This window comes from Dermochelys coriacea, chromosome 1, assembly GCF_009764565.3.
Source record: "Dermochelys coriacea isolate rDerCor1 chromosome 1, rDerCor1.pri.v4, whole genome shotgun sequence".
NCBI classification, from domain to species: domain Eukaryota; kingdom Metazoa; phylum Chordata; order Testudines; family Dermochelyidae; genus Dermochelys; species Dermochelys coriacea.
This window is the reverse complement of record NC_050068.2, coordinates 287,657,503-287,673,397: the sequence shown is the minus strand read 5'-3', so window position 1 is coordinate 287,673,397 and position 15,895 is coordinate 287,657,503. Positions and strand designations below refer to the sequence as shown.

Below are 15,895 nucleotides of genomic sequence, written 5' to 3'. Positions count from 1 at the left end.
GGCCAGTTTATACCCATTTGTTCTTGTGTCCACATTGGTGCTGAGCTGAAATAATTCCTCTCCCTCTCCTTTATTTATCCCTCTGATATATTTATAGAGAGCAATCATATCTCCCCTCAACCTTCTTTTAGTTAGGCTAAACAAGCCAAGCTCCTTAAGTCTCCTTTCATAAGACAAGTTTTCCATTCCTCGGATCATCCTAGTAGCCCTTCTCTGTACCTGTTCCAGTTTGAATTCATCCTTTTTAAACATGAGAGACCAGAACTGCACACAGTATTCTAGGTGAGGTCTCACCAGTGCCTTGTATAATGGTACTAAAACCTCCTTATCCCTACTGGAAATACCTCTCCTGTTGCATCCCAAAACCGCATTAGCTTTTTTCACAGCCATATCACATTGGCAGCTCATAGTCATCCTATGATCAACCAATACTCCAAGGTCCTTCTCCTCTTCCGTTACTTCTAATTGATGCGTCCCCAGCGTATAAGTAAAATTCTTGTTATTAATCCCTAAATGCATAACCTTACACTTCTCACTATTAAATTTCATCCTATTACTATTACTCCAGTTTACAAGGTCATCCAGATCCTCCTGTATAATATCTCGATCCTTCTCTGAATTGGCAATACCTCCCAGCTTTGTATCATCTGCAAACTTTATTAGCACGCTCCCACTTTTTGTGCCGAGGTCAGTAATAAAAAGATTAAATAAGATTGGTTCCAAAACTGATCCCTGAGGAACTCCACTGGTAACCTCCCTCCAGCCTGACAGTTCGCCTTTCAGTAGGACCCGTTGTAGTCTCCCCTTTAACCAATTCCTTATCCACCTTTTGATGTTCATATTGATCCCCATTTTTTCCAATGTAACTAATAATTCCCCATGTGGCACGGTATCAAACTCCTTACTGAAATCTAGGTAAATTAGATCCACTGCATTTCCTTTATCTAAAAAATCTGTTACTTTCTCAAAGAAGGAGATCAGGTTGGTTTGGCACGATCTACCTTTTGTAAAACCATGTTGTATTTTGTCCCATTTACCATTGACTTCAATGTCCTTAACTAATTTCTCCTTCAAAATTTTTTCCAGGACCTTGCATACTACAGATGTCAAACTAACTGGCCTGTAGTTACCTGGATCACTTTTTTGCCTTTCTTAAAAATAGGAACTATATTAGCAATTCTCCAATCATTCAGTACAACTCCTGAGTTTACAGATCCATTAAAAATTCTTGCTAATGGGCTTGCAATTTCAGGTGCCAATTCCTTTAATATTCTTGGATGAAGATTATCTGGGTCCCCCAATTTAGTCCCATTAAGCTGTTTGAGTTTCACTTCTACCTCCGATATGGTAATATCTACCTTCATATCCTCATTCCCATTTGTCATGCTACCATTATCCCTAAGATCCTCTTTAGCCTTATTAAAGACTGAGGCAAAGTATTTGTTTAGATATTGGGCCATGCCTAGATTATCTTTAACCTCCACTCCATCCTCAGTGTTTAGCGGTCCCACTTCTTCTTTCTTAGTTTTCTTCTTATTTATACGGCTATAGAACCTTTTACTATTGGTTTAATTCCCTTTGCAAGGTCCAACTCTATTTGACTTTTAGCCTGTCTCACTTTATCCCTACATGTTCTGACCTCAGTAAGGTAGCTTTCCTTGCTGATCCCTCCCATTTTCCGCTCCCTGTATGCTTTCTGCTTCTTCTTAATCACCTCTCTAAAATGCTTGCTCATCCAGCTTGGTCTACAACTCCTGCCTATGAATTTTTCCCTCTTTCTTGGGATACAGGCTTCCGATAGCCTCTGCAGCTTTGATTTAAAGTAATCCCAGGCCTCCTCTACCTTTAGATCCATAAATTCTTCAGTCCAATCCACTTCCCTAACTAATATCCTTAATTCTTGAAAGTCAGCACTTTTGAAATCAAAAACCCTAGTTGCAGATTTATTTTTGTTAATCATTCCATTCAATTTGAACTGAATTAGGTCATGATCACTTAAACCAAGATTATCCCATACAACCATTTCTTCTATGAGGTCCTCACTACTCACCAAAACCAAATCTAAAATGGCATCCCCTCTAGTCAGTTCAGCAACTACTTGATGAAGGAATCCATCAGCTATCGCATCTAGGAAAATCTGAACCCTATTATTATTACCATCACTGGTCCTCCAGTCTATATCTGGGAAGTTAAAGTCTCCCATGATCACGCAGTTTCCATTAGTATTTACTTTATTAAAAACATTAAAAAGGGCTCTATCCATATCCAAATTAGATCCCGGCGATCTATAGCACACCCCAAGCACTATTGTAGGAGAGGCTCTACTAGTTATCTTCCCCAATGTAATTTTTGCCCAGACGAACTCTGTCTTATCCATTGCATCGCTTCTTATTTCTTTACATTCTACCTCATCATTGATATACAATGCTACTCCACCACCTTTACCTTTATTTCTATCTTTCCTAAACAGCACATACCCTTCAATACCTGTAGTCCAGTCATGTCTACTATTCCACCATGTTTCTGTTATCCCTATAATATCTGGTTTCACTTCCTGCACCAGTAGCTCTAGTGCCTCCATTTTGTTACCTAGGCTCCTCGCATTGGTGTACAAACATCTTAATTTTTGCTGTTTGGCCTCGCTCACATTTTGTACCCTATTAGGCACAGTCATTCTACAGTCAGTATAACCTATTAGACTGGTATCCACACTGCCCTCGCTCCTTATATACATTCTCCTACCCACAGCTGTATCCTTTCTTACTTCATCTTCTTCCCTCTCAATGCTAAAATCTGGCGTGGAGATTACCTGGACATCTCCCAACCATCTCCCCCAAATTCCTAGTTTAAAGCTCTCTTAATCAGTTGTGCCAGCCTCCATCCTAGAAGTTTATTTCCTTCCCTACTCAGATGAAGTCCATCCCAAGAGAACTGTCCTCTGTCCATGAATGCCTCCCAGTGGCCATACATCCCAAAGCCCTCCTTATAGCACCACTGCCTAAGCCATCTGTTGAGAGTCATAATCTTGTCACACCTTTGTTGCCCTTCTCTAGGAACAGGCAGAATCCCACTAAAGATCACCTGAGCCTCGATTTCCTTAAGCGTCTTCCCCAGCCTAGCATAGTCTCCCTTAATACTTTCCAGAGAAAATCTAGCCGTATCATTTGTTCCCACATGAAGGATAATTAGGGGATTCTTTCCCGCTCCCTTTAGGATCCTTTTCAACCTCATGTCTACATCCCGTATCTTAGCACCTGGAAGACAGTATACCCTTCTATTCTCTGGATCAGCTCTAATTACAGGCCTGTCTATTCTTCTCAATAAAGAATCCCCGATCACATAGACCTGCCTTTTCCTGGTGACGGTACTATTCTCCAGTCTCTCCCCTGTTCCCTCTGGCTGCAAGTTCTTTCCATTCCTATTTGCCCTTATAATCCTCTTCAACCCATCCTGTATCCTTCTGGGGCTCATATTTGGTGTAGTCTCCCTTGACTCTTCCCCTTTTCCTATAGGATTAGCCTCCCTTCTCTTCTTCCTTGCCCTTCCACCTTCAGCGACTACCTGCTGAGCCCCTTCTTCATTTTCCAACTCTGCAAACCTGTTCCTAAGCTCTATTTCTCCTTCACTAGCATGTAGCCCATGAGATCATCCTCTGAAAATGAATGCAGTGCAGTACAGTGAAGATCTATTTTTGGATTGCTGGCTATCACAACTGAATGGATTATAAATTAGTCTGGGACAAGCATCTCATGTGATGGGAAACCTTGTCCTCTGTACGGTATGGGTGACAAATCAGATGCACAGCCTAAGAATGGATACCAGTTTAGCCACATTTATGTTATTGAACTGCAAAATAGTGGTTCGAGACTCTATCTGCAATCCTGTATGAAGGCCCTGTGGAGTTTGTGGCAAACAGGATTTACATTTGGCCAAACTCCTGGATTCTATGGCACTCTTGGAGCAGCAGACTGGAAATTCAGTGGAAGCTTTGTTTAAACTGTAAAGGCAACCCAATGGCCCCTCTTTTTGTTTGTTCTGTTATTAAATTAAGTTTATGCAGACTGTCACTACATTTTTGGGTTTTGATATAAAGCGATTTTTATAATGAAAATTACCTGAAGTTGCCAGGGCAAAGCTGGTAGAGGTCTTGAGCTCAACTAGAAAAGGTGCTATAGATGGACTTTCGTATAGATTAAGGGAATGAGCATTCCAAAACTGAAGGGCCCATCTCTCATCTTCTATGATTACATTGTTGGATGGACAATCGAGGGGTCCAACTCCACTGTTCATAAGTCACAATTAGAGGCAGTGCAGCAGACTTAGGAAGACTGGCACAGTCTAGCTTTGTATACTACCAATAAAACCTTTGCATATTAACAATAGTATACAACATACTACAAAACCTTATATACTAATAATATACTAACTAACCTTGGTATATTATCAATAAAATCTTGAAGAATACTCAGTAGAGAATAAATCCCATAAATGTATTTAACAGGGTGAGTTTCTGCACCTTCATAAAATGCATGTGTTTCTACTCCTAAATGTGTATTATAACATACATACACAACTATTTATACCTTTGAAAACAAAAGGTTCCTGATTCTCTCACAGCAGGATCAGACTAACTGCCATCGATTTTTCTCAAGGTAAGAGAATGAAGTCCACTCTTTTGATAATTTACCCTGAACGATTTTGTTCTTTTTTTTTTAAATATATATTTTTAAGGCAATAAGGAGCATAAATATCATCCCAGTCATTAAATTTAAAATAACATTAAGCTCATGGCATAAACCAATAATAAGCCCCCCAAAACTCAGTCTTTGGCCATTTCTTCTAAGAATGAATGCAAGACTTAATTCTGAATATTCAGAGTTTTGCTGAGTTGTGTCATAACGCGTTGGGGTTTTTTTGTATTTAATATTATTACATTGCAGCTTGGTATATGTGTTAGCACAGAATTGCACAAAACATGTATGACAGACTGTGAAACTGTAAATACTTGGCTTGGTTTGGTTACAAACAGTTTGCGAACCTTGAAACCTGATACAAATGTGACAATTCTGATTGATTTTGACTCTGTGTTTCAGGGTCTTTCTGAACCTGATACATAGGCATGGACCTACCTGCATGAGTCAAAACCAGAGAAAATGCTTGCAGACCAAAGGACTTTCTCAATTTACAAAACTCCCCAGAGGGCTTGCCATATTAGGCCCTAAAAATGGCTGGTTTTGCACAATTTTTATTGTTGTGCTAGTGTCAACTAGCTTTTCAAAGCTTACAGTAATGATTTAATGAAGCAAGAATGACTGCTGGGCTTAATATATGAATTTGCTTAATACTGCCTGGTTGAGTTTTCATTTCAGTTTCCCTTTGAATTAATCTAGTTTGTTACTAATTGCAGGGGCAAGAATCAATAGGGAGAATATTGCTTAATTGTTTAATTACACACCTGATGAGGAGATCTTAACTGATCTGTTAAAAAAACAAAACAAAACAAAACAACGGCCATAAAAAAATCCAACTTCTTTTGCAATTCCGTTCTTTAATGAACTGCTTCATGTGATGCTAGTAGTGTAGTCAATATTAGCTGTCACTATTTCATTGCCATCTGAAAGTGGGTAACTCCATTTGGCTTCTACAAGGCAGGCTGACTTTGACCATAAGCAAAACAAGTGGTTTAGAGCTCTGCGCCCCATTCCACCTCTGCAGCACCATCTCCCCAACTGGACACAAAATTGGAGAGAGAGGAAATTCATGGCCTAAATTTTCATCCTCCTTTGGACATCTTATTGTCCAACTCCCAGGTCCTGATTCTGATAATAGGCCATATCCAAAAAGGTATGTAGGAACCTAATCCCCAGATTTAGGCACCTAGGTCCAGATCCTCAGAGGTATTTAGACATCCAATTCTCTTTGATTTCAGTGGCACCCAGGACCCTAAATATTTCTGTGGATCTGGGCCCTACGTCCTAGTTTTAGGCACCATTGTTATCCAGAAAAACCCTGCTTGGCTACTGCTGAACCCTGAAGACGCCTAAATTCACTCAATGCCTAAATTTTGGGGGTAAAAGTTCCTTTGATGCTGAAGTTTCTGCCTTCGGACATATGCACACTGATGCCTCCTTCTAGATATTTGGACACCCGTCTCCCACCTAAGCAACAGAGAGACCCATGAACTGAGAGCAAGTAGGTACTCTTCCACCTATCTTGCCCATGGGGCCTGACCCTGTAACTGTGCTCAGAGGCCATCTACCGGATCATGGCCCATTCAAAATCTTCTGCTGCTCCTACCACCACCCTTATAACTGTTAGCCCAGTGGTTAGCGCACTTACCTGTGATGTGGGAGACCCAGATTCAATTCCCCCCTCGGGCAGAGGGGAAGAAAGTGAACCAGGGTCTCCTACCTTTCAGGAGCACTAACCACTGAGCTTATGGAATATTCTGATCTGGGGCTCCCTCAGTCTCTCCTGTGGAAGTTGTTCTAATTTGGATTCATGCTTAAATAGTCATTGGGTCGGAAAGAGAGAGAGAGAGAGAATGACTGCAGTCCAGTGGTTTAGGCACAAACCTGGAAGGTGGGAGACCCTATAGCCAATCCCCTGGCCCCAATTACTCTGTCATTATTTAGCCACAGTGGAACAGCTTTGACAGATGAGATTGAGAGAACCCCACACCAGAATAGCTCAGTGATTAGAACACTCTTTTGACCCCTCTATAAATCCTTTCTCCCCCTCAGGCTGACATCCAGGTGAGTACTCAAACCACTCGGCTAAAATGTATAATGTCAGCATCAGCACCACCTCCTCCTTTGGCTGTTTTACTGGATCGAGGCAGGTGCCTAATGTATACCAAAAGAAATGGCTCAGGCATCTAAGATGCCTGACTCTGGGAGAGGGGCTCCCAGCTGTGGATTGCTAGCCAGGGGAGACACTTCCCTGCAACCTGGATTTAGGCATGTAACTCCATGAGAGGGGCAGGGCTTTGGACACACCCCTCTTGCCAGTATCTTCCATTGGATAGCTTAGTAGGGATTCACCTTACATGATGGTTTTGTGGATAGCATTTTTAGGTACCTAACTCTTCCCATTCATTGCATAGGGAGCTGAGGCACCTCACTTAGACTTTGTGGATCACGTTGTGTCTGTGATTTTCTAAGTGCCTAAAAGTGAGCATTGCAATATCTACATCTCTTTGTGGATCCAGGCCATACTTCATTGGGAGTTTTCAGTGCTCACCTCCTCGCAGGAGATACTTTCAGGATTCTGACTCTTTCTTGCAACCACACTTATTGTAAGACCTAGATTCATAGATTCATAGATATTAAGGTCAGAAGGGACCATTCTGATCATCTAGTCTGACCTCCTGCACAGTGCAGGCCACAGAATCTCACCCACTCACTCCTATGAAAAACCTCACCTGCCTTGGGTGGATTGAAAATATAATGGATGATTTTCTAAGCTCTTCCTGAAGATCAGCCACTGGACACCTTGTGCTAAATTTATCCTTTTGTGTAACACCATTAAGCTTCAATGAATTTACAACAAATTTGAACCTGGACCTTTGACTTGAGCTGACTTGGGGGGATTTCACCTACTACCTTTCCCCAAAGATGTAGCCAAATCAACACCAAATTATTTGTTATTGTAGCTGACAAATATAGCTTACCTTAAGCCATCCTGCGTAGAAGAAGAATTGTAATAGTGTGAAGACTGGAATATAAATATCCAAGTCATGTCCTACATAGCCTTGGTCAGGATCCAAAAACTGACGTCCTATCAGACAGGCAAAGAAGAAGGTATAGACCGCAAGAGTGACAACCTGCAACAAATAAAAGCTACATTAAAATAATATAATAATCATTCTTTATGTATAAGGCACTACATTCCCAAAGGCTGCTGAGCACCTAACACAATAGCATTTTAAATATTATAGATAGATATTACAAATAAAATGGCAACATGATCTATTGGTAGCCACAGAATGGTATTGCAGAATTCATAACCTACTCACCCCCAGCGTATCAAACCTCTTAATACCTTCCCAGCCTCCCAAACCACCCAGCACCTTCACATCAAACATAACTTAAAATATCTGGCCAGACAATCATCCTAGAGACCATGTCCAAGATGGCAGCTGCAGACTGCTCAGCATCTCTGAGAATCAGATCACTTATGTGGGTGCCTAAATATGGACTTAGGAGTCTAACATTAGGCCCCTCGTTTTGAAAATCTTGGTCAAATTTTGGGTATGGTAATATCTCAGTACCTGTGTGTAGACCAATGGAATTCCAACCCAGTTATAACCAAATAGAAGGCTACACCAAGACCGGTACTTATTCATTTCCTAAATAGGAAACAAAACAAAATGTGTGACATTCGCTCCCAAATAATAATGGGTTTGTCACAATTCATTTCACATAAACGAAAGGCTGTAAAACAGTATACTCTGCACCAAATTTACTGAATTAGAAACTGATCTGATAAATAATATTTTGTAGATCATCACTATATTTAAAAATTCAGTTGTACAATAGATTTAGGAAGCTTGGTGTAATGCTTAGCTTCTTAATACATTATCTATTGTTCCATTATTTTAAATTTGTATGCTGTCCAGGGATATTGGCAGGAGGATACGTTTTACATTACAAAAAAGGGTTATTGATTGTTTCATGATATATTTGGGCAGACTGTTTTCCTTAAAATAAATAAAATAAAATTAAAATTATAAGCCCCCTAAAGACAAACAACTTCTCCATCTTTTGGGGTTTTTTGTAACTACAGTGGAGTTACTGTGAAAGTGAAAGTGAGAGCAGAATTTTGCTCACTGATTTGGTGTTTCAATCAATTCTCTCTCATTTATATAAATACTGTCACATTAAGCACTTGGTGGTGGACTTGGTTTTGTGCATAGTATGTGCGTAGACAAACACACTTGGTACAAATCTAGAGTAAGTTCACTGAGGTGGAGAGGAAAAGATTGGAAAGTTGCATGTAATAGATAAAATTATATAGGTGAACAGACAATGCATAGTGATTTCAGTATCTGTTTCTGTAGATTTATTTTTCCTACTTACATTCATCAGTGTCTGCAGGTCTACACTGTCTCTAATTCTACCCTCTTTTCGTGCCTTAGATGCTAGATTTCCAAACCAGACAAATGGAATCCAGTATTTAAGATGGGGAGACTTAAGATGATCAAAGTTTTTTCTTTCATCTACTGTCATAAAACCTGTTTACAAAAGAAAAATAGCTGGTTTATAGTGTCCCAAGGTGCAGTTAGTTTGCAAATTATTGGTTCCTATGTTAAGAGCTCCAGTACTGAAATAGCTTTTTATGGAACATTAATTTCCAGGCACCAGAATGATTCTGAACATTGTGTGTGTGTGTATGTAATATTTATATAAAACTATACTGAACTCTTCTCATAGCTTTCCCCATTAGTTTCCTTCTCCCATTCTTCTCTGTACTGAACCCAACTTCCCAATATGGAGCATCAGCCTCCTTGCAAAATCTACCTAAATAACATTCCAGGTTTATATAGAAAGCTAGACCTCTCAGATAATATACATTAGTCTAAAAATAACTTGTTTTCTTATATGCTGCTGCTGAAGTACTGCAGTTGTACTATATTAGGTATTAGACAAATCACTCTGATTTAATGTTCTATTTTTAGGCAAGAAGAAACTAAATAATATCAAAAGATTATCATTCAACAGTAATTGCTTGTTGTGGTGTTTTAAAACTTGTTAAAAGTGATACTGGGGTCACAGGAGCTTCTGACTGATACATTTTCACTAAAATGTCAAAGGAGTGAATGAGCAATAATGAATAAAAGTGTGTTTAGTAAACCAAGTTCAATGGAGAATGGATTTACTGCCCTTAAAATGCTTCTCCGTAGGATTTTGTTTCTTCTGGTTTATTCAGTAGTGTTAAGAGAGGGAAAGAGAACTCTGCTCAGAAATCCCAAATCTCTGGGTTCACTTTACCTACAAACCCCTCCCCCAACCAGTTAGAAGGGAATTGGGATTCCAGGGGCAGAAAAAGATGGAGCCAGGATTGTCTCTAGCAGCATACCTTCACTGGAACAGCATAGTGCATATAGTGGACGTGGGAGCAGGGTAGCCCCAGAGCTGGCCGAGAGGCAAGGGGACTTTGCCCAGGAAGTGGATACTCTGGTTTAGGGAGGGTGATCTCTCCATGCCTGTTCCACTATCCTCTCCCCACTTCTACCTACTCAATTAATGGTCCGGGAGCCTCACATTTCCCCCCTGCAGTGGAGTGATCTGGCCCTGGCCACTGTCAGGCAAAAGCTGGTCCCAAAGATAGATTTGGGGAAAACAATCTTTTACTAATCCTAAGAACAATAGAATTGTTTCCATTAATTTACAAGTATAAACCATTTTTATACCAGTAAAACGGCCCCCTGAAGCATTTGTAACCTCCTCATCCCTACATTGTATTACTGCCTGAGAACGAGAAGGTGAAATTTACTAGAAATGGACAGTAAACAAAAGTGAACTACAAACATTTGAAGAGTTTCAGAAAACAACTAGCCATGAAGGAAATGATTGGTTCCTTAGTTCCTTCATGCCTGAGTTATTTGTCACCCTGACTATTGCAATCTCCCGGCTTTCTAGCTCTCATCATTCCATTCTGTTCAAAATGCTGCAGCTAAAATAGTCTTAGTAAGTATCCAAAAAGGGTGGTGGTTATTTGATAATATTTGTTTGATGGTAATGCTTAGAGGTCCCAACTGCTATCTGGGGCCCTGTTGTGATCATGACTATACAAACACATAGACTCCAAAGGCTCAATTCAAGACTGGGACAGCTGAGGTCTGTCCCGTATTTTTGAAGTACAGTGTTGGCATCACTAGCAATCCTGGGTAAAAGCATGGAAAGGTGTATGTGATGCAGTCAGTAATGAATTAAAGGATGATAGCATAATTAATGTCAATCAACATGTATTATGGAGAATAGTTTTTTTCAAATAAACAGTGTAATTTTTTGAGGAGAAGAAAAGTTTTGTTGATAAAGGTAACTGTATTGATATCATAGACTTCCGTAGGGCATTTGACTTAGTTTTATGTGACATTCTGTTGAAAAATTAGGATTTCATGGGTGGTGCATGAACCTCCTGTTCGGGAAGGCTATCCCCTTGCCCCACTCCTTCTGCCCAAGGCCCTGTCCCCACTCCCCTCCACCTCTCCCCCCACTCTCATCCACTGGGGCCAAAGGAGCCCTAAGTCCCCCACCATGGCTGGAGGAGGACTGCCTGAGCTACCCTGAGCCCTAGCCTGCCCACTCAAGCTGCCCCGGTCCATCCCAGAGCCCTGGCCAGCCAGAGGAGCCCTGAGCCCCACTGCGGCCCAGTCCAGGGCTGTGGCAGGAAGCATTAGTGGAGGTTTGGGGACGCTTAGCCCCGTGATGTACCACCCATGAGCAAAATCCATACAAAATCATTGTAGCCCATATTAAATGGATTAAAAACTAGCTAATTGATATATATATGTCTATATCTATTTTATAGATATAGATATATATATAAAAGTATTGTAAATGGGGAATTATCATTCAATGGGGATGTTTCTAGATCGGTCTGTTCTTGGTCCAAAGCTATTCAATATCTTTATCAAGGTTCTGGAAGAAAATATAAAAATCAAAGCTGGTAAATAATGGTGGGTACAGATAAGTTATACAGAGTGATCTAGATCACTTGTTGAGGTACCCTCATTTGAACAACATGCATTTTGTTATACATCTAGGAACAAAGACTGTAGATCTTACAAGTTGGGATACTGTATTCTGAAATGCAGTGACATGGAAAAGGACTTAGGGCTCATGGGAACTGACTGAACGTGAGCTCCCAGGGTGATGCTGTAGCTAAGAATGAAAACGCAATCCTTGGATACATAAGCAGGGGAATATCAACTATGTCTGTGGCATTAGTGAAACCATTGCTGGAATGCTGTGTCCAATTTTGATGTCCACAATTCAAAAAGGATCTTGAAAAATTGGAAAGAGTTCAGCAAAGAGCTACCAGAATGATTTGAGATTTGGAAAATTCACCTTATTGTGAGAGATTTAAAAAGCTTAGTCTATCTATTTCCCCATGTTAAGTATCCTAACACCTTCTTGTCAACTGTCTGAAATGGGCCATCTTGATTATCACTACAAAAGTTTTTTTTCTCCTGCTGATAACAGCTCATCTTAATTAATTAGCCTCTTAGAGTTGGTCTGGCAACTTCCACCTTTTCATGTTCTCTGTATGTATATATATCTTCTTACTACATGTTTATTCTATGCATCTGATGAAGTGGGCTGTAGCCCATGAAAGCTTATGCTCAAATAAATTTGTTAGTCTCTGACTCCTGTTCTTTTAGTCTATGTAGTTTATCCAAGAGAAGGTTAAGAGGTGACTTACTTGCAGTTTACAAGCACCTCAGTAGGGGAGGGATTTCTTTGACTCTACTCGAGCAGAAAAAGGCATAATGTGAGCCAATGGCTGGAAGCTAAAGTTAGACAAATTCAGACTAGAAAGAAGATGCACACTGTTATCAGTGAGAGTGACTAAGCATTGGAACAATTTATTTAGGAACATGGAGGATTCTCCATCACTTGCAGTCTTTAGATCTTTCTAAAAGGTACGCTAGAGCTCAAACAGAAGTTATGGATTTGAGGCAGGAATCACTGGATGAGATTCTGTGGCCTGTGTTATGCAGGAGGTCAGAGTAGATAATCATAATGGTCCCTTCTGGCCTTAAAATCTAATCTATTAATGTATGAAATACATTTACAGGAAAAGCAAATGTGTAGCAATATTTTTGCTTTAACAATTTTCATTTTGACAATGAGGTGAAAAATTGGCACAGGTGGCTTCAATAATTACTGATGCTCTTTAAGGGTCAGACTCTGCCACCATTGCTTAAATTGAATGCAGGATCAACAAGTAGTCTGTTCCATAAAGCCATAGCTAACTATGAATGGGACTTATTGTGGAGTATTGTATTATTCAACATGAGAAAGATTAGCAGAATCTGGCCTCAAGTATTCCAGTACTGTAGCTGTGAAATATTCATGAGACAAGATATATTCAGATGTATAGTGTTGATTATATTATCATGACTTGTTCAGGGACACTGTGGCAGAATATTTTCTCCATCTGTTAAGAAATATATTTCTTTTCCAATGTACAGCAATGTATGTATAGTACTCATACACTGTATCTTTAAGAACAGGGTGTCTTTAGAGGCAGACGTGGGTTAGCTTGTAGGAACTGCTATAATTTTCCTGTGTGTATTAAGAGTAGTTGGCTAGGAAGAATGACAAAAGCTTCACTGACCTCTCAGGCTCAGGTAAACAACTTGCTGTTGAAAAATGCTAGGAAAAGGATTTCAAAATTCAACATAATTTTGCAAAAAGGAAGACATCAACCTGAGCTGGTTCTGTCAATAAGAAAGGTGCAGTTGGCTGGGAGTTTTTTCTTAAATATTCTAAAACTCTCATATGTATATATACAGCATATTTTAACATAGTGTAACATCAATAACTTACTGTTGATTCCCAAAATAATACAGTTTACAAGATACCATTGAAGGCAGGACTTTGGAGCTGTGCTCCGGCTCCACTCCAGCTTCAGGCAAAAACCTGCAACTCCATTGCTCCAGAGCTACTCCACGCTCCAGCTCCGGGCTCCTCTCCAAAGCCCTGATTGAAGGAATACAGGAGTTGCCCTGTCGCAACAGACCAATCATCATCTAGTCTGGTATCCTGTCTCTGACAACAGCCAATTCCAAATACTTCAGAAGAAGGTATAAGACTACACCATGCACTTAACTGTGCAGCAGGGAGGTTGGAAAGGGAATTTATTTTGGCTTAGCTAGCAACCAGCTTCTGCCTTGAAGCATGTGTATGCTCCTTGGTAGACATTGGGATAATACATGTTTTTAGGGGTGGCAGGGGGAACCCATTTCTTATGAGGTGTAGTGGTGGTCATGGGAACTAAGTCATCGGAACATTAGAAAAGGGTATTTCCTAAGAGAAGGGATAAAAGGTGCCATCTCATTATTCCGTGCACAATCCAAAAATGATAATACCTATTGGGCTGGCCTGTTTGCTTATAAATGATGTTGTGTGCTACCAGGCAACAGATCCACGTACCATTCCCAAACTCAGCTTCCAGGGTGGATTGAGTTAAATCAAACAGACTAAAATCCTGGTTTAAACCATCATCTTAATCTTGTTTAGCGTTTGGAATTTTTAGTTATTTTCCTGAAGAAGGGTTAGTTCTTACTGGTTGTTAACCATTAAATCATGTTGATTTGCAATTAAATATAACATTTACAACAAATGTGGTACTTCTTTTTGCTAAAGAGAATACACTATATTTGTACACATTTATTTATTATTTTTTTTTATTATGTTAGAAAATGGTGAGTGATGCATTTTTTATTTACTGGATGATGATTGTTTACTCATGATTTGTGTCTATCTCTATTTGGATGGATATTAGAATTAAATTTTTTTGGTTAGTTAAATAAAACTGCCTTAAATGTGCTGGACACATAAGGAAAAAAAGGTTTCAGAGTAGCAGCCGTGTTAGTCTGTATTCGCAAAAAGAAAAGGAGTACTTGAGGCACCTTAAAGACTAACAAATTTATTAGAGCATAAGCTTTCGTGAGCTACAGCTCACTTCATCGGATGCATTTGGTGGAAAATACAGAGGGGAGATTGATATACACACACAGAGAACATGAAACAATGGGTTTTATCATACACACTGTAAGGAGAGTGATCACTTAAGATAAGCCATCAGCAGCAACAGGGGGGGAAGGAGGAAAACCTTTCATGGTGACAAGCAAGGTAGGCTATTTCCAGCAGTTAACAAGAATATCTGAGAAACAGTTGGGGGTGGGGTGGCGGGGAAAAATAACATGGGGAAATAGTTTTACTTTGTGTAATGACTCATCCTTTCCCAGTCTCTATCCAAGCCTAAGTTAATTGTATCCAGTTTGCAAATTAATTCCAATTCAGCAATCTCTCGTTGGAGTCTGTTTTTGAAGCTTTTTTGTTGAAGGATAGCCACTCTTAGGTCTGTAATCGAGTGACAGGAGAGATTGAAGTGTTCTCCAACTGGTTTTTGAATGTTATAATTCTTGACGTCTGATTTGTGTCCATTCATTCTTTTACGTAGAGACTGTCCAGTTTGGCCAATGTACATGGCAGAGGGGCATTGCTGGCACATATCACATTGGTAGATGTGCAGGTGAATGAGCCTCTGATAGTGTGGCTGATGTGATTAGGCCCTATGATGGTATCCCCTGAATAGATATGTGGACACAGTTGGCAACGGACTTTGTTGCAAGGATAGGTTCCTGGGTTAGTGGTTCTGTTGTGTGGTGTGTGGTTGCTGGTGAGTATTTGCTTCAGATTGGGGGGCTGTCTGTAAGCAAGGACTGGCCTGTCTCCCAAGATCTGTGAGAGGGATGGGTCGTCCTTCAGGATAGGTTGTAGATCCTTGATGATGCGTTGGAGAGGTTTTAGTTGGGGGCTGAAGGTGATGGCTAGTGGCGTTCTGTTATTTTCTTTGTTGGGCCTGTCCTGTAGTAGGTGACTTCTGGGTACTCTTCTGGCTCTGTCAATCTGTCACGGCTAACCTGGTGGCTGAACTTTGTGACTTTGTCCTCACCCATAACTGTTTCACATTTGGGGACAATGTATACCTTCAAATCAGCGGCACTGAGATGGGTACCCGCATGGCCCCACAGTATGCCAACATTTTTATGGCTGACTTAGAACAACGCTTCCTCAGCTCTCGTCTCCTAATGCCCCTACTCTACTTGCGCTACATTGATGACATCTTCATCTAGACCCATGGAAAAGAAGCCCTT

General features: G+C 40.3%; 1 protein-coding gene across 1 annotated transcript in view; it reads right to left on the bottom strand.

The window, feature by feature from the left end:
• Nucleotides 1-15,895, bottom strand: part of BEST3 (bestrophin 3) — a 31,970-nt gene that overhangs the window by 10,283 nt on the left and 5,792 nt on the right. The window contains exons 4-6 of the mRNA XM_038368989.2: nucleotides 9,081-9,235; nucleotides 8,273-8,350; nucleotides 7,673-7,825 (exon numbers count right to left, since the gene is read on the bottom strand). Coding sequence (XP_038224917.1) covers nucleotides 7,673-7,825; nucleotides 8,273-8,350; nucleotides 9,081-9,235 — 386 coding nt within the window. The remainder of the gene's footprint in view (nucleotides 1-7,672; nucleotides 7,826-8,272; nucleotides 8,351-9,080; nucleotides 9,236-15,895) is intronic.